This window comes from Mesoplodon densirostris, chromosome 2 (assembly GCF_025265405.1).
Source record: "Mesoplodon densirostris isolate mMesDen1 chromosome 2, mMesDen1 primary haplotype, whole genome shotgun sequence".
Taxonomy (NCBI): domain Eukaryota; kingdom Metazoa; phylum Chordata; class Mammalia; order Artiodactyla; family Ziphiidae; genus Mesoplodon; species Mesoplodon densirostris.
The window spans coordinates 170,872,511-170,896,838 of record NC_082662.1 but is presented as its reverse complement, the minus strand read 5'-3'; the positions used below and the strand labels follow the sequence as shown (position 1 = coordinate 170,896,838).

Here is a 24,328-nt window from a genome sequence, read left to right as displayed (position 1 = left end):
AGCAATAAAAGCAATAGAAATAAAAAAAAGAAAATGTTAAAGCAGCAATAGCCACATATTTGTTCTAACTTCAAATCGTATTGCTTAATCCCAAGCACCTCAAATGTGAAATATTCCAATACACGAATACACAAAATGCCACTGCCATCCAAGCTCAGACATCAGGAACACGGAACAATCGGGAAACTTCTTACCGGTGTTTGCCATTCTTCGCTCTCGCTCCCATTCCAGCTGCTCCCTTTCTAGCTGCTCTTGCCGCTCTCGTTCTTGCCTTTCCCGGTCCAGTCTCTCCAGCCTCTCCCGCTCTTGTCTCTCTCGCTCCAGACGATCCTGACGTTCCCTTTCTTGTCTCTCTCTCTCCAGCTGCTCCTGTTCTAGTCGCTCCCTCTCCAGCCTTTCCCTTTCTAACCTCTCCCTCTCCAATCTCTCCCTTTCCATTCTTTCTCTCTCCAGCCTTTCCCGCTCCAGCTCCTTTTGTCGTTGCTGTTCTTGTAGTTGCCTGAAATTAAGAAATTAAAAATATGCAACTGTGGCTACTCACCATTAAAAACCCATTCTTTTCACAGTGAACCTATGAGAACCTTATTTCTGGTTTAAATACAAAGCAGTGTAGACCATGCAATCAACATCTCTCTTTCCACGTGAAGAAAGACTACGTTAGACAGAGATGGCTTATGTTTCATACGAATGAAAATAATTTCTCTTATTAGGATCATTTTGGGCTGCTTCAGCACATTACACTAATGTCTCATTTTATTCTGTAGTTTTCATGAATAAAGTGCTGCAAATAAATGAATAACTGAACATACCACTTTAATGACCAAGACATTATTTCAATCATTTAATGGAAATATCTCTAAATTGTAACTACCTCCCTAAAACATCAAATTTTTACTGTATAAATTATATTTTATCATTTTAGAAAATGCAATGGCTAGTCACAGCACTAGCTCAATAAATGTTTGGTGAATGGGAAAAAAAAACAGACTTAAGAAGAAATAAACTTTAAATCATATTAAGTCTCACATCCAGAGGTCAGTATAATTAACATTTTGGCATTCATACTTCCAGACTTTTCCTCATGTAAAAATATGCATATAAACCTTAAAAACCAAATAAATTAGAATATGTCCCTACCACTCTGAAATCTGTTTTCTTCTCTCCCACTTAATTTATTATAAAAGGTATTCTAAGGCACTAAGTACAGTTTTGCACCTTTACTTTTCACGACTGAGTAGTATTCCATTGTTTACGTGTCCATAGTTTAAGCAGTCTCCTATGGTACTATATAAGTTTGCCTAATACTATTACTGATACTACAATAAACATTTATCTTCATGTATCTTTGAACCGTTTTCTACCTGCTTCTTAAGGATCATCACCAGAGGCACAGATTTGCTAAATGAAAAGATACAAATATCAAGATTTTGGACACACGGTTCCAAACTGTCTTCAGGAACAGAAGCCCAACAGTATATGAGAACGCCCACCTTCCTTTCCCCTCACTAATACTGAACACCATCATTGCTTTTAATCTTTGCTAATATGACTGATCTCATATAACAATTTTCATTTATTTGATTACTTCTGAGGTTAAGTACTTTGCAATCTGCTTACTGATTTTTGTGTTAGTATTAACTGCACATGTTCTTTGACCAGTTTTCTCTGGGGATAGTTAATATTCCATATTCATTTGAAAGAGTTCTTTTCTATATTAAAGATAATAACCCTTTGTCACACGTTAGTCATATGCACTAACTTTTATCACTTTTTTTTTATGTCTTTGATTTTTAAAGTTTTGTTTTGTAATATGGCTTTTAATTTTACATAGAAAATCTAGTAATATTATTCCTTTATGTGATCTGCTTTTGATATCCTTCTTAGGCAGTCCTGTCCCACAGCAAGATTATATAATTATTAACACTTTCTTTTCATACTTTTAGTTTTACAATAAAATCCTTAGTTCATAGGAAACTCATCTTGGGCTTGACATGTGAAGTAGTGACCTACATCCGGGAAGATCCCACATGCCGCGGAGCAACAAAGCCCGTGTGCCACAACTACTGAGCCTGTGCTTTAGAGCCTGCGTGCCACAACTGCTGAGGCGCGCACGCCTAGAGCCTGTGCTCCACAACAAGAGAAGCCACTGCAATGAGAGGCCAGCGCACCGCAACGAAGAGTAGCCCCCGCTCAATGCAACTAGAGAAAGCCCGCGCACAGCAACAAAGACCCAATGCAGCCAATAAATTAATTAATTAATTAAAAAAAATTAACTCGCCCTAAGATTTTAAAAAAGTTACACTCATCTTACGCATAAAGTATTTCACAGCATTGTGGGGAAGATTAAATGAGATAATACCGCGACAGCTCTTTACTAAGTACCTGAAGCATAAGAACTCAATAAATGGGAGCTATCGTAATATTTATTTGGTGGTTTCAAACTGAGACTTTCCCTGGACTGGCTAATAAACTGGCTGGATTGTGAGTGCAGGCTGAGCTTCATGACAGGATGCGCATGCTGCCCTTTGCTCCTGCCAACACTACCAATAAGCCAGTAAGACCTTTCCAGAAATCCCTCCCCTTCATGGTTCCTGAACTGACTATAAAACAAAGGAGAAGCCCAATCCCACTCCTGGGACAACAACACAAAGCTTCTCTCTGGACAGATCACTGTACTTCATCGGTGCAAGAGGAAAACAGAAGACACCTATGGTAGTGTTGATTATGGGCTGGCGACAAAGTCCGCTCGGCTTTTTCTGTAAGATGTTACCGAAAAACCCAAATGAACGTCTTGGCCAACCCAACAGTTGCTTAAAGCACTGACAACTAAATAATAAAATCTGATTTTTACGGTACAGTACTGACTTCATTTTATCACTTGATAAATTAGGGGTCAAAGTTTCTGAGGGATAACAATATCACTGTAGGGATGAGGGCAAGAAATTAGGTATATTCAGAAGAATGTTTTTAATAATAAGTTAGATGAAGTTATTATTATTGAATAACCTGCATCTAATGAATAAACTCAGCTAGGGCTTATATTACATTTGAAATACACACCATGCATCAAAAAATAAGAGCACGTGAAATGTAATAATACTCTAAGCAATCTCTTGGGTCCAGAAGACAAAAGATATACCCATATTATTCTAATTAGAATATATTTGAAAACAGAAGCTAAGGGAAAGTATTTAACTTTTAATGTAGCTGCACCAAGATCTATGATTAAAAAATCCAATTTATTAGGTCCTGTTACCTTCCTGTGCCACCTCTTTCATTTTATTTTATCAAAATAATACAAGCACATAGTTTTTAAGTTTGTAAGAAAAAAATAGCAGCTCATTGTTCCAACCCTCCCACCCCAGTTTCCAACATATCAGAGATAATTACTACCAATTCTTTTGGCTGTTTCTTTAGATATGTCAATTCTTCTGATTATTTTAACTTTATACATGTCTACTGGCTTTTAAGATATCTCTTATAACTCCCTCACCACACACAGGCTTTTCCCAATATAGTCATGGGAGAATACTGATTTCTGGTTAAATCAATATTCAGAGTTTACATTATTAATATGATAATTTAAACACTGTTCCCAGCTGAACCACACAGTACTCTAAGACTACATCTCATTTCTTGTCCAAGTTCTTAGTTTTTTTACCCCCAAGTTAATGGCTGCTTCTCTACACCATATAATGCTTTTAACACAAAAAGTAAGCTTAAAGCACAAGTAGAAGGCCAGGTACGAGTAAAGTGAATCTGAAAGAATTATTAAATAACAGCATTTACAACTAGGGTGTCCTAGATTGTTCCATACGTCATAATATTCTGGGTTTTCAGTCTATAAATAAAAGAGTATCTACTGATGTAGGGAAAGAGCACAGTGCCAGAGAGATCTCCCAAGTTCATTGATAGATGATTGAAGTAGGCAGTTCATACAGCTGTAGAAGAGTCTGATGACTGTGTATTTTCTTGATTTGAAAGTAAGAAAGATGCAAGAAAGGAAACTGTTCAAAGTCTCTATATAATTTTTAGCCTGTTTACTGAAAAGAAGCACATCTAAACATATTTCCCAACGTTGTGTGTCAAACAGAAAAATCTCAGGCTTACAAATCTTTAGCGGAATGAATAATTCCACCTAAATTGGATGGTATATATAAATCTTCTGACTTTCATGTTTTGACTTCTAAAGCAAGACATCTGTATATCTTCTTAGGGGGACAGTTTCCAAATGTATAAATTCTGCTTTTCTTAGAACACCACTGCCAACTCACATACTGGAAATGCACATGACTATTCTTCCTAGAGTTATGTCTACAAATGACTGTTTTCATCTGAAGATTTTTTCAAAGTACAAGGGCCCTAATTCTGAATTATGGAAAAATTCTGGAAGACTAATTTTTCTTTTAAGTTAGGATATGCATTTTACAATAATTTGAAACCTTCTGAGAAAATATATTTTTTCAGAAAACAATATAGTGCAAATGACTAATATCATAGCAACCAAGAGCATTTAAAAAATATCAGGAAAAATTCTTCCCACCACCAAAATACCTATTGAATTTCTCACCCAAAAGAGCTATCCCCCAAATGCAAAGAGACGCACGAAGCACCAGCCATCCATGAGATTAATAGCTTTTTTATATATTTGAACACACATTTAGTTTATCTTAATTCAAAGACTTACTTTTCTTAAAGCAAGCAAAACCTGTATAACAAAAATTTGAAACACATTTCATTCAGCCTTATGTATAACAAAAAAATAGTGTTAGGTAAATGAAGAGTGATTTACATTTGACATAATGAAGTAGGAGGGCAGATTAGGAAAAATGTTCCGGGCTGATAACATCTAGTAACACTAATGCTACCGACGTCTGTCAGAAAATAAAACTGCATAAATAAAATGTGGGCATTTCACTTCTCTATCAGTAAACAAATGAAAAATGGATAAAACTAAACAAGATAATTAAGTTTTAATATTACAAAGCTCCTGAGACAAGAGACAATACTTACAAGAGAAGGCGGTCAACTCTTGGTCCATCCTGCCTCTGAAGGCTAATCGGAGGGCTGTACATTCTCATTGTTCCAACTCAATGCTTCTGTGCTGGGGTTATTATTCCCCTTTTATAACTTTCAGGCAATAGTGGTGATTTGCAAACTATTTATAGATATTAACTACATTAAGTTCCATGTTGAGACCGACACAGGACTGACTCATGTTTCTTAGAATATGTTTTTTCATCAGTCAGCCAAGGAAGCCAAATTAATGATATGAGTAAGAACCAAAAACTGATATTAACAAATGCTACACAACATATGAATAGAAAACTAAACTACACTATCATCGTGTTACTATAGTAAAAGTATTGGACTAGTAAGATTTAACATTTAAAGTAAACATTTGTTTTATCAACTCAATTTTATCCTCATTAAAATTTAAAAATTAAACTTGTAAAATACGTATAGTTTAAAAGGTCAAAGAGTGTTACAAAATTTATAACAAAACACTAATCCTCTTCTCAACCCTTACCACTTCTGATTTCTCTCCCCAGAAGCAACTACTTTCAACACTTTGATACTTATCTCACATTTCTAACTAAATACATTAATCTGTTTAGAACTAATACTTCTTAGTCTTTCAGATTCAGAAGTTATCTACTGACTTCATACTACACAAATGATTTAATTCCTACACCCTCTAACACCCTAAAATCTTTCCTTCTTCTTTCTCCCAATAAAATCACGATAGTACTTTGGATACATCAGCATCCATCTAACTTACTCATGGCTGACAATATTTACTTTCCAGGACAATCCCTTTCTTAACCCTGGTGTTACAAATGGCTACCTTTTACATTCGATTCTTTTTCTCTGTACCGACCCCTAACTCTCCATCAGAACTGTAAACCCTCTCAATAGGGTCAAGTATATCAGGTGATCTATTTTTTGTTTGCTTATTGTTTTTCTTTCCCCCCAGAAACTTTTGGTCCATCCTGCCTCTGAAGGTTAACTGTAGGGTTACACACTTTCAACGCTCCAACACCCCGCTTCGGTGCTGGGATTATTATTCCCCTTCTATAACTTTCAGACCTGCTGGGTCCCTAGGTTTTGCTTTCGCCTTAGTCAAGCTGGGAATTCCCTTATCTCTTTCCTACACTGGATTCCTTGTTTCCTGGCTCCTCCCATGGTATCATCATTCTTGGTTTACTCTCTCATTTTTTTTTTTTTCTTTTTGCGGTATGTGGGCCTCTCACTGTTGTGGCCTCTCCCGTTGCGGAGCACAGGCTCCGGATGCGCAGGCCCAGCGGCCATGGCTCACGGGCCCAGTCGCTCCGCGGCATATGGGATCCTCCCAGACCGGGGCACGAACCCGTATCCCCTGCATCGGCAGGCGGACTCTTAACCACTTGCGCCACCAGGGAGGCCCTACTCTCTCATTTTAATAGAATACATCTTCCCGTAGCTTCCTAGGAAACTGTGCAGAGGAGGAAATTTTAGATTGGAAGTAACTTCTCAGGAATTTGAAGCTCCCCCCACTTTTAAAATCTTCTATTCTAATATTCTAAAATTCCAGTGATATGCCTTGGTGGTAGATCTTTTTATGTTTTCCTACTTATTGGGCTGAACACTTGGTGAATCTTTTCAATCTGGACCAGGGGACCTGGCAAACTATAGTCCATGGCCCAAATCTGGCCACACCCATCATTTCCGCATTGTCTGTGGCAAAGCTACAAAGGAAGAGCTGAACAAATGTCACAAGACCTCGTGGCCCACAAAGTCTAAGACCTTTACCCTCTGGCCCTTTTCAGAAAAAGTCGGCACCTCTGACCACAATCAAGTCACTGAGTTCCAGGAAATTTTCTTATCTTATTTATTTGCAGATTCCATTTCCTCACATTTTTGTTTTGTCCCCCTAAAATTCCTAATATTTAGATGTTGGACCTCCTAATCTGATCTTCTTTTATTTTTTTTCTCATATACTATCTCTATCTTTTACAGCTATTTTCAGGGCAATTTCCTCAACCTTATTTCTCAAACCTCCTAGCATTAAAATTAATGCTTTTAAAAAAATTCTAAGTACATTTTCTTACACTTTGATTCTTTTTAAATAACTACAAACATTTGTTTTACGAATAAAATATATTCTTAGTTCTCTGAAGCTCATTTATAGTATTTTTTAGGTTTTCTTCTGTTCCCTGTTATGACGTGTTTCCTCCAATTTCAATTTTTTCTGTTTGTTTTGATCTGTCTTCATGTTATAAAAGCTGTCCTTAAAGGTATGATGATCCTTGGTTGTCCATTCATGTTTATAAGTGGTACTGAAGCTGATCAGAAGCCCTTAAATAAATGAGCTTCAATTGGGAGGGACCTTGGGTGTCAATATCTTTGTCTTTTCTCTTGGCCGAGCCAAGTTTCCGGAGGAGGACTCTTCAAGTTCCTTACCTGAGTTCTACAGGTCTGGCTGCCAATGACTGGGAGCTGAGCAAAGGAAAGAGACCAAGTTGGCTGACTTTCACTCATCTCTCTTCAGTATGGCCTCTCACCCACACCTTCACAACTGTGCCTCCTATACCTCAGGCTTTACCAGGAGTCAGCAAACCTGCTGAAAAGGGCCAGAGAGTATCTCTGTCCATATTCTTTTTTCTTTCTTTTTAAAAAAACAACTCTGCAAAAATGTACAAGCCCTCCTTAGCTCTCAGCTATGCAAAAACAGCCTAAAGGGCTGGACTTGGCCAGTGAGCTAGTTTGCCAACTCCTAGCCTACACTGCAATGCTGTCCAAAACGGTAGGTATTAGCTGTATGTTGCAAATTGAGCACTTCAAATGCTCCTAGTTTGAATTGGGATATGCTTTTAATATAAAAACACATACCAGATTTTGGAACACATACCAGATTTTTCATACCTAGTATGAAAAAAAAGAGTGTAAAACATCTCTAAAATTTTGTATCAATTACCTATTGAAATAATATTTTAGATGTATAGGGTTAAATATACTAATAAAATTAATCTCACTGGTTTCTTTAAAATTTTCAAAAATGGTCACTAGAAGACTTTAAAATGACATGTAGTTTGCATTATATTTCCATTGAACAGCACTGGTCTAGAGCATCTCTAGAAGATAATAAATCTCTAGTCTCCTGTTTGGGTGTTGTGGGGAAAATCTGGGTAGCTAAACCCTCCTTATAAAGACTTACCTAACCCTCCTACGTGTAGCGTGATGAAACGGCTTGCCACTGAGAGGCACCACAGCAACTCAACCCTTCTCTTCTCTGTCCTGGCTTAGTTTAGCTTTTGCTGGTCTACTAAGCTAGTTACCACCTGTATTAGTTTTTGTGGTTGCCATAATAAAGAACCATACACTAGGTGGCTTAAAACAATGGAAATTTATTCTCTCAGTATGGGAGGTGACAAATCTGAAATCAAGGTGTTGGCAGTGTTGGTTCCTTCTAAGGGCTCTAAGGAAGAATCTGTTCCATGCCTTGGTCTTCCTTCTCAAGAAGGCTGGTAATTCTTGGTATTCCTTGGTTTGTAGAAGCATCACTATAATCTCTGCCTCCATCTTTACATGGTGTTCTCTCTGTGTCTCTGTGTCTTCACATGGCCATCTTGCTTCTGTAACTTTCTCCTCTTCTTACAAGGACATCAGTCGTGTTGGATAAAGGGGTCCGTCTCACTCCAGTATGACCTCATCTTAACTAACAACTCTATTTCCAAAAGGTTACATTTTGAGGTAGTGGAGATTAGAATATATCTTTCTTTTCTTTTCTTTTTCTCCTTTGGCCGTGCCATGCGGCATGCGGGACCTTAGTTCTCCGACCAGGGATCAAACCCATGCCCCCTGCAATGGGAGTGTGGAGTCTTAACCACTGGACCACCAGGGAAGTCCCAGGACTTCTTCAAGTATCTTTCTTGGGAGACACTGTTCAATCTGTAACACCACTCATCAACAAAATTTTAGAAACCAGCAAGTAGACGGCCATTTCTTGTCTTCACATTGGACAACTGATGTCCCTAAAGGGCAACTGATGTTCCTCAAAGTGCAATGGACAGTCCCAAACAAAACCAGATTCTAAATATGTTGTTAAACTTTTCTTTAAGCAATTCATTTCCTTTTTGTAACAGTCAGAAGCCAAGAAAAATAACTTGAAGAATAAGAATTTTTAGCTATTGATTAAAATAATCCATTTATAATTTATGGTTCTGAGCAAAAAAAACCCTATCAAGTTTGTTATGCACACCACACATACACATGCACACATATACCCAAGAAGCATACTACTCACGTCATTTTCCTCCTACCCCATCCATTATTATTAGCTCAGCAAATACGAACCATTTACCAGTCTTCAAAAATCAATTACTGATACCCACTAACAGCTTACCTAAGAGTAGTAACAGAAATGTAATGTTTATTATAATATGAACTTGATACTGAAAATGTAACTACTAAAATTGCAGGTGAATGTTATGATGCAAATTAATATTCTCTTCTACTACATTTTCCAGTTAATGGCGTAGAAAGATCCAGTTAAATAGCCAAAGTAACAGGATAAAGTTACTTTTTTAACTTATGAAATAAAACTTGTCCCAAGGGTATTTTATCATGCCTCCGAAAATAAAATCAAGCACAAGAAAATTTATTTTATTTTAACTACCCAAAATAAAATTTGAAAATATAATTTCTGTTGGGAACCAAACATCTCACTAGAGTGTGCTGTACATCCCTCTGTCACTGTGTTTTTTAATCTACAAAACGAGATCCAGCCATGCACAGCTGCTGGCTGAGATAAAGTGAAGACCAGCACTGTCTATATAAAATTTAGCAGATATTTTTGGGTTTTGTAGTACCTTTTCCCAAGTATCTTTCAACCATAAGCAAAAACAGATTGTTTGGCATGTAGGTCAAAAGAAAATGGCATATACTTTTCTTATAACTTGAAAATACTAAAGTTTGACAAAGCAAGATGCCTTTTTATTATATGACAAACAGGGAAAGAATATTAAAAAGCAATGTCTTAGCATGGCATAAAGGCCCTTTACGTACTAATTTAAGAGCACCATCAGTCCTGGAGCGGGGGGAGAGGGGCAGTACTCACGTCACACAGGTGGTGTGCACTCCCTTGGCTCTTACACATAGACTCTTACCGCCTAGAATGCTTTTCCATTCTATGATTGGAAACTTCTAGTTCACTTCCCCTTCAAGGCATAGCTCAAAGAGCATCTCCTCAGGAACGGCTCCCACTGTCTCCCAAACAGCACAGACAGAAAAGCCCAGGCAGCATGAAAAGAGTGTGTATTATCTTATTTAATGGTCCCAACAACCTCATGAACTCATATTGTCTGCCTGTTATGCCCCAACACCTACATATAAATGAATTCAGTACCACTGAACTTCTTGGCTTTTTACTCAAAACTTTATTCAGGTCCCTACTCTCAAGTAGCCTACAATGTTCACTGTGGAGATAGGACTCATATGTAAAGTAAACAATAAAAGAGCGTGTGGTTAAGTTACAGGAGTTCAGAAACGAAAACCATTAATATGCCTGGAAAACAGTCTACAGAAAAGGACAAGACAGAAAGGACGAGAAGGGCAGGACAGAGAGGTAAATGCTACAGAGAAGCACAGAGGGAGAAACCGAGTATGGTGTACAGACAGTCATAAGGGAGGAAAGAGATACATGGGGTGGGCTCTTAAGTGTCAGGCCAAAGAGTTAAACTGGATGCGAGGAGAGCTGGCCACCCGTACTGGGAGCAGGGAAGTGACATGAGCTCCTGGACTCTTCTTACTCAAGTCGGTACATTTGAGCAGTCAAACTGTCTTCCCCCGCTCCAAGATTCTACTGGAATTCCAGAAAAATAACAAAAATGTGTATAAATAAACCCACTACAAAGTAGACAATTGAGCTGAGTGGTCTTTAGTAGACCAAATGTATCATCAAATTTCTGGAAGACAAAAAGGGTTAGGGAGGAGTTACATGTCTAGAATTCTCTCCCAGTTCCTATGTACTAGTACATCCAACTGCCTAGTAGTCAGCATCTCTACTTGAATGGCATTTATCACAGAAGACTGTCCTCTAAACAAAGTGAACAAGCTGCCTCAGATGAGCCAGGGTGTCTGGTAGAACTAGAGGTGGCTCAGCTTTGAGGGGCTGAGGCCTGTCTGCTCCCCACTCTTGTACCCCAAAGGAGAGCCTGTCCGTCTGTCTGCTTGGCCACTTGCACAGACCCCCTTGGCAGCCCTCGGTCAGGGAAGAATGCTGTCCACAGACACCCAAACCTCATAATGGAAGAGGAAAGCCAAGCCAAGTACTGACGTCATTCAGCCTAATTCTTTTTTTAGAAATAAAGAGACCACCAAAGATTACTAGATATTTGGGTAAAACCAATAAGGCAAACAATACTACTCTATAGGAAGGAGATAATTCAAACGAAGGATGAGAAACAAGAGGGACTTAAGATACAATCATGAATTTAGAACAGGCTGTTTTGAAAAAGGAATAATCGCTCCCCCCGCCTCTGCCCCGCAAAAGGCTCTTGGAGAATAAAATTAAATTTTAGGAGATCAACTACTGTGCTGTCCAATTAGGTGGCCATGAGCCATATGTGGCTCTCGAGCACTCATACTGTGGGCAGCCTGAACAGAAACGTGTTGTAAGTGTAAGAAATACATACTGAACTTGGAAGACTCAGTATGACAAACAGAATGTAAAATATCTTCATTTCTATACTTATTTCTTTTTGAAATGATAATATTTCCGTTATAATGGGTTAAATATTTTATTTAACAACATATTTTATGTTACTAAAATTAATTTCACCTGTTTCTTTTTACTTTTGCTAGTATGGCTACTAGAAAAATGTTAATTAAATATGTAGTTTATATTTCTACTAGGTAACGCTGGTCTAGAACATATGGTTAAAAATATCATCAAGAATACAGAACACAGGGGCTTCCCTGGTGGCGCAGTGGTTGGGAGTCCGCCTGCCGATGCAGGGGACACGGGTTTGTGCCCCGGTCTGGGAGGATCGCGCGTGCCGTGGAGCAGCTGGGCCCATGAGCCATGGCCGCTGAGCCTGCGCGTCCGGAGCCTGTGCTCCGCAACGGGAGAGGCGTGGCAGTGAGAGGCCCGCGTAATGCAAAAAAAAAAAAAAAAAGAATACAGAACACAGAAACAGAGGCAGAAAATGAGAAAAGATAAGCATCATAAGGAAATAACCCAGGAGGTCCAGCATTTGATCAGTAGGAGCTCCCCAAAAAGAGAACAGAAGAAACAGAGAAGGAAATGGCTAAAGAAATAAAATTAAAAAAAGAAATCTAGGAGTTGTGAATAAGTCTTCAAATGGAAACAGTCCATTAAGTACTAAGTTTAATAAACGGGGGGGACCCCAAAACCAAAAACATATCACATCTTTGTGAAAACTCAGACTACCATGGTTAGTAAGCAGGTTTAAAAGGATTCTAGGAAGGGGGAAAAAAGATCATCTACTAACATAAAGACAAAGATTTAATGACAGTAATAGAAAGACTGCAAATGTATAAACCATGAAAATAAAAAATAAAAAAATTAAATTAAAAAAATGATGTGTCTATCAAAACTAGGTGGTAGAATGGAAGAAAAGGGATAGGGAGATGTGCAGAACTACTGCATTCCTCTTACAGAGTGAAGAGTTAAGAGATACTAAGGTTAGAAGAACTAAAAATAATAACTACTCATGATTGGCAGGGGAAGTGAAGAATTCTTCATTTTTTCATAGTGTAGAGTCAATAGGTACTATCTGTAATGTGACTAATCAAGAAACAGAAATATAGGGCCTCCCTGGTGGCGCAAGTGGTTGAGAGTCCGCCTGCCGATGCAGGGGATACGGGTTCGTGCCCCGGTCTGGGAGGATCCCATATGCCGCGGAGCGGCTGGGCCCGTGAGCCATGGCCGCTGAGCCTGCGCGTCCGGAGCCTGTGCTCCGCAACGGGGGAGGCCACAACAGTGAGAGGCCCGCATACCGCAAAAAAAAAAAAAAAAAAAAAAAAAAAAGAAACAGAAATATAAACACATTATATATTACTATAGGAGAACTCATCAAAAGTACTAAAAGTAGAAATGGTTAAAAGTGATTAAGTCTCATGATTAATATGAGGGGAGGGCACAAGTGTGCAGCAGATCACCCTCCCCCCCTTTTAGACCCTCCTGCACTGTTTGTGCAAAAAAGTTTAAGAAAAAATAATCTGGCAGTAATAAAGTAGGAATAAGTGAAAGGGATCTAGCTTAAAGACAGAAAAACTAGGAAGTCAGAAAACTATAGCAGTATACAAGAGAATAAATACTGGAGAAAGCTATTAGTAATGAGAATGTCAGGAGAGTAAATCCAACAGGCTTTTAGAGAAAGAAATAACAAAATGTACTTGAATAGATATTGTGAATGAAGATAATTATAGACTTTCTAAGCTGAAATTTTGGGAGAAATATTAGAGAGAAGGAATGTACATTAAAAATGAAATCATAAGGGTTTAAACTGAGGCATCAGTAGGATACCCAAATGGATGAGCTCTAAAATAGGAATTCTCATTGAGGATCCACTGTTGGAATTAAGGGGGTCTGTGATCCTCTGGACCCTGTAAGGGCACACATGCATGCACATGTGCAAAATCACATGCACATATCTGAAGGGTTAGGTTGGGTGGGGTGGGAGGACTGGATGGAAGAGGGCAGTAGTTCACTACTTCTATCAAATTCTCAAAAGGACCCATGACACTACTCCATTTATCTGGAAATATGGGTCTGGCTCTCCATTGGATAATTAGGAGCTGTAGATTTTGAAGCCATCGGCACAGAAGTTAAAAGAAAACTATAAGATCCAACCAAATCATCAACTTTTCAAAGGTTATACTGTGTGCAGAAATAAAAAAGAGATAGCTAAGTGTAAAGCCTTATATAAGAAAAGGAAGAGGTACAGAAAAGGAGAAGAGTTAGCAAAAAAGATACTCTAAAGCATCAAAAGGAAGAGAGAGAAGTGGAATATGTAGACCAAGAGAAGACATTTAAACTAGAATAAGTCAATGATGGAAGCAGCACATCCAGTAGATTTGTGAACACAAAGCAGATTTCATGAGATTAAAATGGAAAAGGGGTGGGACTTCCCTGGTGGCACAGTGGTTAAGAATCCCCCTGCCACAGGGGACATGGGTTCGAGCCCTGGTCTGGGAAGATCCCACATGCTGTGAAGCAACTAAGCCCATGTGCCACAACTACTGAGCCTGCGCTCTAGAGCCCACGAGCCACAACTGCTGAGCCCGCATGCCACAACTACCGAAACCCACGTGCCTAGAGCCCGTGCTCTGCAACAAGAGAAGCCACCACAATGAGAAGCCCGCACACCGCAACGAAGAGGAGCCCCCATTCGACACAACTAGAGAAAGCCCGCACGCAGCAACGAAGACCTAATGCAGCCAAAAACCCCCCATAAAACAACAACAAAAAAACATAAAAAAAGGAAATGGGGCGAAGAGTAAAGAAAAGGAATAGAGATGAAATTAATAATGAGAGAGAAGGAAATTGGTTGGTGTCAAGTAGAAGAAGAAAGAAGAGTCTGTGCATGACTATGGACAGAAAATAATTTAAAGTTCATACCAATTTTTCAGAAATTCGGATTCCACTCTTCAAAATGACTGAGTTAAAGCCTTCAACTAAACAAATAAGTAATATAAACACCTTCAATTCTCAAACCCTTAAGTATCTACTTACATACAAAGAGAAAAACCTCAAGTCCAGATGAACGCTTTGAAATGAGAAAGGATATACATGAGGGCATGGCGTTCTCATAACAATTACTAAACATTCACTCAGTACTCGTTTTCAACTAAAACTGCCTGCTGCAAGTTCTTGACAACCCTCTGTGAAGCAGATGACCCACCTGTGACCCTTGACAAGGCAGCAGTACCAGCAGAAGACTTCTGTTTGTGTTCTGTGCCGTCCTGGACTCCAGCAGCTGTGTCTGGGATTACTTGCTTGCCTACCCTGTAGTACTGGAGATGATCTATTATGTTCAGGATTTTCTCCTGGTTCTTCCTAGTTTTCTACGAATGTGTTACTCTCAATAAAACTATGATCATTTTTTATTAATTACTTTTCCGTTTGGTGTGTGAGTGACAACATACAATTTCTAACTCTTGGAAGTATTCTAGTATGTTTAAAACTTTCAATATGGAACTCAAATACATGATTATATTCCTTAAACTTCCCTTATTTCTACAGAAACTTAATTCTATTTATATCTGTTACAGCATCACTCTAAAGAGCAGAAAAAGTTTCACCAAATTTGGAGGCTAGTTCCAGAGTGATCTAACGAAATATATAGACTGTGGCAGAAACGAAGTTCACTTTAAGAGATCCTGGAGGGTGTTCCTCAAGAGCTAAGGAGTTACACATAAAGCAACAACACAGAACCACAGCCAAAGATGCCTCTGACGGTCTGTCAGGGAAACGTGGCACATATATTAAGACAACATAAAGAATATGAAGAACATTTCAAATATGAGGTCCAAGTCAAAAGTGACAAGAAAAATTGCTGGCTTGCCATGGAGCAAATGCCTCTCAATTGGAAAATCCCATCTATAAGATGGTTATCAATTCCCCAGAACAAAACAGGGGTGCCCTCCTAGTAACAAAAAGCAGTATCAACATCTCTAAAAAGTTTTAATTTGTTTAAAATGGGGCACCTGGTTTGACTAGCTCAATTTTAGTTACTGAATGTGACTGAATTTTACAAAACTATTTTGTTGTAAAGTAGCCTCTAATTTAGAGACTCTGGGTTAATTCAGAAAAAACTACCCCTAAATGAGGCTGTATTATAATTTCAAATGTATTTCTAAACTGCATTGAGATAATGAAGACATTATTGATTTCATTCAATCACAGTTGAATCATAAACAGAATGATTCTGTATTCCATTACTATTCCTGTTCAATATTCAATGCCTTATACAAACAGCCAACACTATTTCAACTTCCCAGTCATATGACAGGCATAATGATCACAGATTAATTTATAACTGCTATAAAAATAAGACTGCTTGAAGTATAAAGACATTTTATATGCTGTAAAGAGTATTTAAAATATTTTAAATTCCTGAGTATGATTTTTACCAAAAAAGCATATATGAAATTTTATAACATCTTTTGTCCAGCCTATTAAGAACCTGCTTGATTATTAACAGTGATTCTAAAACTTAATATAACAATAGAAGTTCAGACTTCCAAATGGCTGATGAGACATCATCTACTTTCAATATCAGATGTTCACAGATTGGTCTTCTGTAGTAGAAAGAAAAGGTGCAAATAACTTGTGAATTTACCTTCTTTGAATTTCCAATTCTTCTTGTGATGGGCCATTCTGAACTTGGGCAGGGAGTTGTGAATTTTGTCTAGGCAATGTCGGCCCTAAAAAGGGAGGGAAACATTATAGATGAACATTATCTTTATATTGCACTGGATAGAGGAGATAAAATCATGAGAATAACATAAAACCATAACATATTTACAAATGTATCTTCTTTTTGTTTAGCAAAATAAAATATAAGCTTCATATAACACACAGCAAATGAAAGACTGCAACATAATACTGTCATTATCTCCAGAAGGCTTACTTGAAACAAATGGAAAACATCAACGATAAAAGAAAAATAAACATTTATATATGAAGAGCTTGAGTAAAACAAGTGTTCAATGAGCATCTTAATAGGCACCTAAGCTTGACGTTTCTAAGACAATGAGACATTCTCTTTGGGGTACTTATTCATGAAGTGGAGAGGGAGAACTTAAATGAAAAATCAGAATTCAAAAACTCACCTAAATAGAACACTGGAAATGAAAAACAGGAGAGAGAGAGCATGAGAACCTTATTACTAGACTGATGCATGCTAATGCATTTATCAAATTTGCCCACTTTAAGTTGCCATTCTTATTTAATGGCCTGGCATTTCCAGCACTGGTGAAAACAAACATTTGCTAAACTTCCATATATAATTAACCTACTTCTCTGAATTTTTAATGTAACACAGGTAATCATAATAACTTTTCATTTGGGGTAAAAACAAAACAAAACAAAAAAAACCTGGCATTCAAACCAACATGGTTCTGTCATGAGAAACTAATGACCATTCATTCCCACATCATATAAAAATGCAGACCCATTTTTAGCATCTCATAAAGAAGGCCACTAAATAATGGGACATTTTAATGTCACTGGATATAAAAATTATGTGTCATAAAATGAGATAAATAAAAGACTGGACCTAATATACAATGCCTATGGTTACAATAGAACAATCTTGAAATCTAATCCAGTAAACAAGAGAATAAAGAAACAGTAGTTATCTTCCACTCTTGGAGAGAAATATATGAGTAATGATATGCTGCACGTATTTGTGAATTCTAGTGTGCCAGCAAAGGCCCCTAACAGATAGTTTGAAAGTGTTTCGTAGACCACTAGTATAAAAAACAGTTAATAAATAAATGCTTCTATGTGCTAAAGCACACTCTTGTAATCTGTGAGTTAAAAGCACAAAGTATCTATTTTATACTAGTGGAGAAGATTTCACAAAGAGAAGGATAAGGCCCATTAGAATATAATACAGTACTTTTATATCCCAAGTGCAGAAAAACAAATAATTTGATCTGAACTTACCTACTAATTTTTCTCCTCATCTCTTTACACATGTTTTTAGATTAATCATTTAATTTGTCCTCTAAAGACAAATTAGATGACAACTGCAGTGATATTTCATTAGATTTCCTAAAAGAGTCTGCTATTTTAAGAGCCACATAGAGGAAATATAAAAATATATTAATCCCATGTAATCAGTAACAGCAAAAAAAAATAAAATAAAATAAAGCTTTTAAAATTAAAAATGTACTTAAATGTTTGCATAAATGAAAATATGTAATGTGTCTAGGAGACAGACTGGAATTCTTTCCTTCTTTCGGATATTAACATAATGATATAAAAATAGACTGTCATATTAAGCCATACCCTAATGTTTAGTACTTACTCGTCTCTTCTGGCAGAGGAGGGGGAGATACAAGGTGGGAGGGTAAGTGTGAGAAAATATAAACAATTTGGGGGAGTATTTTCCAAAGTTATATTTATCCAAAAATGTTAAATGTGAGCATTCAGCATGGGCAACTCACAAGACCACCATGGTTTAACTAGTTTTAAAAACAATGTTTGTGTATTTAAGTTAAAACTTCATGCAACTCAAATAATTAAGCAGTGAATGTCAGTAGGTAGATTTGTTTGGCATCAGTCGCAAAGAATCCGATCCTACTAATCCACATCTACATCAGGCACTGTAGCTCAACAATAATATTAATAGATTAGATTCACCAATTAAAATCTCTTGATGTAAGTTTTAACTCAAATACATAAATTCAAGAGAAAGATGTCAAAATTTCAACTCAATCCTACTGATTTTATTTAAAGGTTTTTTTTTAAATTAAACTGTCCGAAGTTTGATACAACTCACAAAAATGTCTGAATGTGAGAAAGGTTTCTTTGAGCAATTTATAAAAACTATTTTGGATTGTTTTTTTAATTTAAAAGTTTACTCAGCAAGCTGGTTTTAAAAGGAGGTTTTAAAAATGTGGGCAATATTTTCTGGCTGATATTATTAATTATAAAAATAGTTTACTACAAGGAAGATCCTTTTAAAAGGGGAGGAATCCAAGAACAACTGAACAACTCTTAAAATTCTTTTCTACATGGTTCTTGGTGATAGTGGGTTATTTGTCTTCCCAAACACCTTCTTTAACTGGGGGGCAGAAGAGAGGATGTCTTCCCCCTGGCATTTTCTCACATCCATATTTAACCTGGTTATTTCGTTTGTTTCTTCTTCATCAATATTGTCAACTAACAATAACAAGCACATTGAAATTCATGTGCATTTAAGAAATAATATAAATATACTGTGAGCATTAAATAAAAGAGTCTTAGGTAAATTATGAACTTCAGGTACTCAATTATATTCTTCATTCTTGTCAAACATTCTACTGGGTTACACAATTGTTAAATTATACCAAAGGCACCACACACAACATGAAGCAGCAATTAAGATTAGGCAAGGCTGTCAGCTGCCACTGTATTTTCTGGAATATAACTATTAGTTACTTCACATAGGTCATATGCCTACATGAGTATTTGTGTTCTCACAGAATGCAAAAAAGGTACTTTCCTAACCAGTGGCTAAGTAACAATATTTTATGAGCATCACAGGGTGGTTAACAGCTCTTTTGGGGGAAAAAGGAGAAGGGACAAGTGAACCTGCTTTGTTCCTACTATTGTATCATAAAGAACAGTAGCTACGTGAGGGTTAGTTTTCTCTGTTCTGTTACCACAGCCAAAGACAATGGTTGGTCTTAATTTGTCCTGGCTAGAATTCATATAGCAAAGTATGTAAATCACATGTTTCTAATAAAGAAAATGTGTCCATGTCACTGATATGGTATCTTATAAATGATGGAAATCAGAATAGAATGTCTCTCTAAACCAAGAATGAATGGCATTTCAGTCTTGACTTCAATACTGAGTTTTGGCTAAAGCGTATTTCACTTATTGTCACATTTTAATTTTCACAGACCTAGTTTCACACTTAGCCACAGACTATTTAAAACACAGGACTAAAAGACAAATAGGTGTTATTATACACAATACAATCAAGTTTAAACTTAGCAATGTGGTAATTATATTGTTTGTACACAGTTAAACCAATTAAACATACTACTGGGGGAAACTGCTTTTTAACACATTATTTTACAACTTAAAAAGTTCACCTTTATGAAGGCCAAATCAATCTTTTCTCTGCAGTTGGGTAAACTCTATTATTCTGCATGTGAACTACACATATTAAGTAGCGAAGTATAGAACATCAAGTAGGTTTTCAAAAAGAGCTAAAAAGAGTCCTGATAACACAAACACAAACAATCACCCATGGCTAGTTCAAAAGACCGCCTGGAAGAACCCCCAGGAGGAGGCAGAAAAATGAGAACTAGAAGTTACTAATTAATCACTTAATCTGTAATGATTAATTAAGGAACCTGAGAAGGAGTGGAGAGTTTATAAGGAGCCGCACAACAGGCTCACTGCTGTAACTGTCACCTGGAGAGATCGTAAAATAAAACCTCAGGTGATTAAGAAATGCATTAGAATTTTCATTTTTGGAAATTTATAACACATGCTTCTTTGCCTAAACCAGCAAGTATATCAATCTTAAAGCAATTCTCTTTATAGGGCAAGAAACAATATAAGTAATACTGAAGGATCATATCAAAAACTCTGATTCACATGGATAAAGTACATATACACAGCTGAATTGTTTATATAAAATTTTAGTAGTATATATCATTTTATCTCTCATAAAATAATCTGGCCAGCCAAGGTATACAGTAGTCAAAAACGTATATACGAGTTAAAAAAAAAAAAAAACGGGTCTAAGATTTAAAAGTCACTTTTTGAACTTGGGTTTTCAAATCAGAAAGGTTTAGGATCAAATGAGAATAAAAAGAATTCAGACGTGTGTGTGTTGTGTATATGTGTACACATATAGATACATCCTAGTGTAAGGAGAAGGATATGCATATAATGCATATACCTGATTAACTGTAATGTGGAATGGTTAAGTGACATAACCGGTTTGTCCATGCAGACAACACATATATGTGCACACGTGTGTATATGAGCGTGAGAGTGAAAGAAAACACTCTAATAAGCCTAAATTCACTCCTAAGCCACAGATATCTAACCTACTGAATAAAGGAGGCTGTCAATCAGAAATCAACCTATTAATAAGAGCTCACATCTACCTTACAACATGTACACCTGAAAATTAATTCAAGTTAAGCAAAAGCTCCCTTCCAATAAATCACATTTATATTCCCCAAATCATATTAAGATGAATATAACTTTTCCCCTTAAATTCTAATTTAAAAGACTGCTCTCAAACAAAATAGTTAAAAACAAAAACGAACAAACAAACAAAAACCCCTCTCATTCGTGTTGGAAGAAGTGAACAAGAATTAGTTCTGAGATCCTAATTCTAACTAAATCCTTTCTAAGAAGCCAACTCAAAAGCTGACCAAATCACCTACATGAACCACAACAAATATCACAACATAAAACAGTAGCTTGCTGTGTATCCCAAATACCACAAACCAGACCATGGCCTAAGGAAACAAAAGTTATGGAAATGCGCAAGGAGTATGTACCACAGCTTGAAAAAGTAATGTAAACATAATGTTGCTTACCACAGAAAATACATCGCAAATTAGTGCTGTCCTGGGTAGCAGTAACTTTGCTCTGGGCTGCAACAGACACCTTGGTGTTAGAAGCTTCAAAGGACAACGGGGCCATCTGAAGAACTTCACATAAACTAAAAGGTGCTTTGAAAGGTTCAAAAGTATTACACATACGTCCTAGCTAGATCCTCATTCTGGATACTCTGTAATTTAATAAAAACGTATCCTCTTTAACATTAACTTGTTAAAAATTTTTATGTGTAATCTTATTTGTGGAAAAAACCCTATAATAAGCCACAGACCAAATGATGCACTTATAGCTTAATTATTTCCTGAGTTATACAATCAGAGAATGCAATCGATTTGCATTTTACAATTATCTTAAAAAGTAAGTGGACCTGAGATACAGGAAGTCAGATCTATGGCCATTAGTTAATTCCATGATAGCTACCCTCTTTTAGTATTGCTCATTTAAAAGAATTTGCAGCTGAAAAAAATTTAAGGGAAATGCTTAAGATAAGCTTAACATGAGATGAACTCATCTCTACTAGTTGAAGACCAAAGCCATTTTACACAGGCTCCAGCAATTAAAGTGTTATATATTCATTGATGTCAAATAAGAATATCTTCATTTTTCATCTTTGAAAAACAGCAAAACTATTCATTGTTTTATCAAGCCACATTTTATTTTCCTTTTTTCTTCAATATGTATATATGCATACGAATTTGACAAAATCTTGTTAAAAAATGCGTGGCCACCTCAAAAAGCCATTTAATATTTAGGTTGCCTATACTAAAATTTACCTTAAGTATTAATGAGGTAAATTCTCTTTAAGTGAAAAAATTCAATGAGAAGGAGATGATAATTTATGAAAAGGGGAAAGGCTTTTACAAAAGCAAGGTGACACTCAAAACTGGGGTGGGAAAAACAAAAATTAAATTTCTTTTAGTTTTACATTAGTGACATTCAAAACTTTACATCAATACTTTTCTATAAATAAAATACTACAGAAATTCTTTTCAGCATAGGAAAGATTTTCTCTTTCCATTAGTATTAATCAAGAAACAATAAACAAGTTAAAAATATATTGACTTAAGAAAGACTACATAAAGGCAAACAAGACAGTAATTTAGATTTCCCTTAAAACTGTATTCTTTAAATAATACAATTTATGCTAACTAAAAGTTTGCATAGAATCAAAACCAAACCAATTTATATTTAAAGAATGCACACCTGAAAATGGTAATAACTCTTAAATAAGAGAATTTTTTATTGTTTTTTAGAAATTAGATTTAATACAATCCAATTACGTTTAAGTCTTGTTTTAAAGATATTAAATATAGCAGATATTTTCACACACAAAATAAATAAGATTGTTGAATGTCACCTTTCCTAAGTACTTCCACCCATTTAATCAATTATTATTAAAGTTGCATGCACAATATTTACAGTAATGACATAAAAAAGACCACAGGCATACATATAAAATGTCTACTAGCCTAATCAGATAATGCCAAAGACGATAAACCATTTGGAAGATTTTCAATAATTATATTTTGTTTAAACTTTTTAAAAAATCTGTCTTACCGATGTTTGTAAATGACTACTTCTATAAAGCCTTTATTAAATAAACATGTCTAGTCTTCAGGTTTTACCCTTCAGTTCCTTTCATTCATATTTAAAGGAGGAAAAAAAATAAGGAAAATAATTAAAACTTACAGGAAAAACCTGAGAAATTATCTCGTCTCTGACAGCAAAGAAACTGCCACATTCCATTACCGATCACTTTGGTAAAAAGTCATCTGACAATCGTCAGAATTCAGGTAAAACATTACTGCCACGTAAGACCCAAAATCCCCAATCTTGTCAGTGTAAACTATTATGCAACATTCTTGCACTTGGTATCTTTAAACATATTCTTTCTACTGACTTTTACTTCATAACATCCCGTAAAATACTCATCTAAATTCTGATAAGGTTGCTTGAGTTCCACTGCAGTTTGCATTTCCCGAAGATACTAAATTATTCATTCCATCATATGCATAAGGCTAACAGCACTTCCTGCTTAATACTGATGCTGTTAACTCTTTCTTCACTCAGTTGAGGGAGGAGGGTGGAATATGGGAAAAGAATGTTCAGTGTACAGATTGAGTAAATTCAGTTAAAAAAAAAAAAGACACTTCTCTTTAAATCAGTGTATTAAAACAGGCTTACGGCTGGGAGAAATAAGGATGCACCCTAAAGCACAGCATGAACTAAAGAGGTTAACTAAAGCAGTTAAGATGCATCAAAAAAGCAAAACTTAACATCTATATTAGACGTCTAGAAAAGAAGAAAGACCATCTCTATGAGCTACTCTGACCTTGAAATAGTCTTGTCATGGTTGTTCATTTATTTCTAAGATAGTTTGTAAAACAGCTATCCCTCAGGCTTTCCCCCATCTTTTAACATCCTTTAGCATTAGGTATTTTGTACAAGCAGGGAAATACACAAACCTTGGGTGAGATATTAGTAGGAGAAAATGACAGGCTGTCATTTGATCGGTATTACTGTATTTTATTGCAATATATAATTACTATAGTAGACCCTTAGCATTCACATTTTTAACATTAGAGGTCTCCACGATCAGGAGTTAATCTCAAAGAAATTTGTAATGAGGAAACTACTCAGCTCAGCATTTTTCCTGAGGATTAAATGAGATAATGTTTGCTTACAGCTGGTTTTAATTTGATTTGTACTCTCTGGAAAGCTGGTCCGTTGAGCGAGCACAGCATAGCATGCAACTTAGCAGTGATCATACTTCTGACCATCATTAGGGCCCCAGGTATTATCCTCATGATCGCAAAGTTCTACTATAACCATTTTTGAGAGGGCATGAAAGCAAATGTGTTTGTGTTTGTTCTAAGGTATATAGAACAGAATGGAAGAAGACACTGCAGTGGTATGGTTGCCTGTGTTCAAAAATAGGTACCATGGGGTATAAACTGGTAGAGCCACTATGGAAAACAGTACAGAGACTCCTCAAAAAATTAAAAATAGAACTAC

General features: G+C 36.4%; 1 protein-coding gene across 11 annotated transcripts in view; it reads right to left on the bottom strand.

Moving 5' to 3' along the window:
* ENAH (ENAH actin regulator) overlaps window positions 1-24,328 on the bottom strand; it is a 152,977-nt gene that overhangs the window by 23,527 nt on the left and 105,122 nt on the right. For 6 of the 11 annotated variants that reach the window (XM_060091364.1, XM_060091366.1, XM_060091369.1 and 3 more), the window contains exons 4-5: window positions 16,350-16,434; window positions 195-499 (exon numbers count right to left, since the gene is read on the bottom strand). In XM_060091364.1, coding sequence (XP_059947347.1) covers window positions 195-499; window positions 16,350-16,434 — 390 coding nt within the window. Of the gene's footprint in view, window positions 1-194; window positions 500-16,349; window positions 16,435-21,291; window positions 21,349-24,328 lie in introns of all 11 variants that reach the window. The other 5 variants (XM_060091363.1, XM_060091365.1, XM_060091367.1 and 2 more) reach the window with 1 other exon arrangement.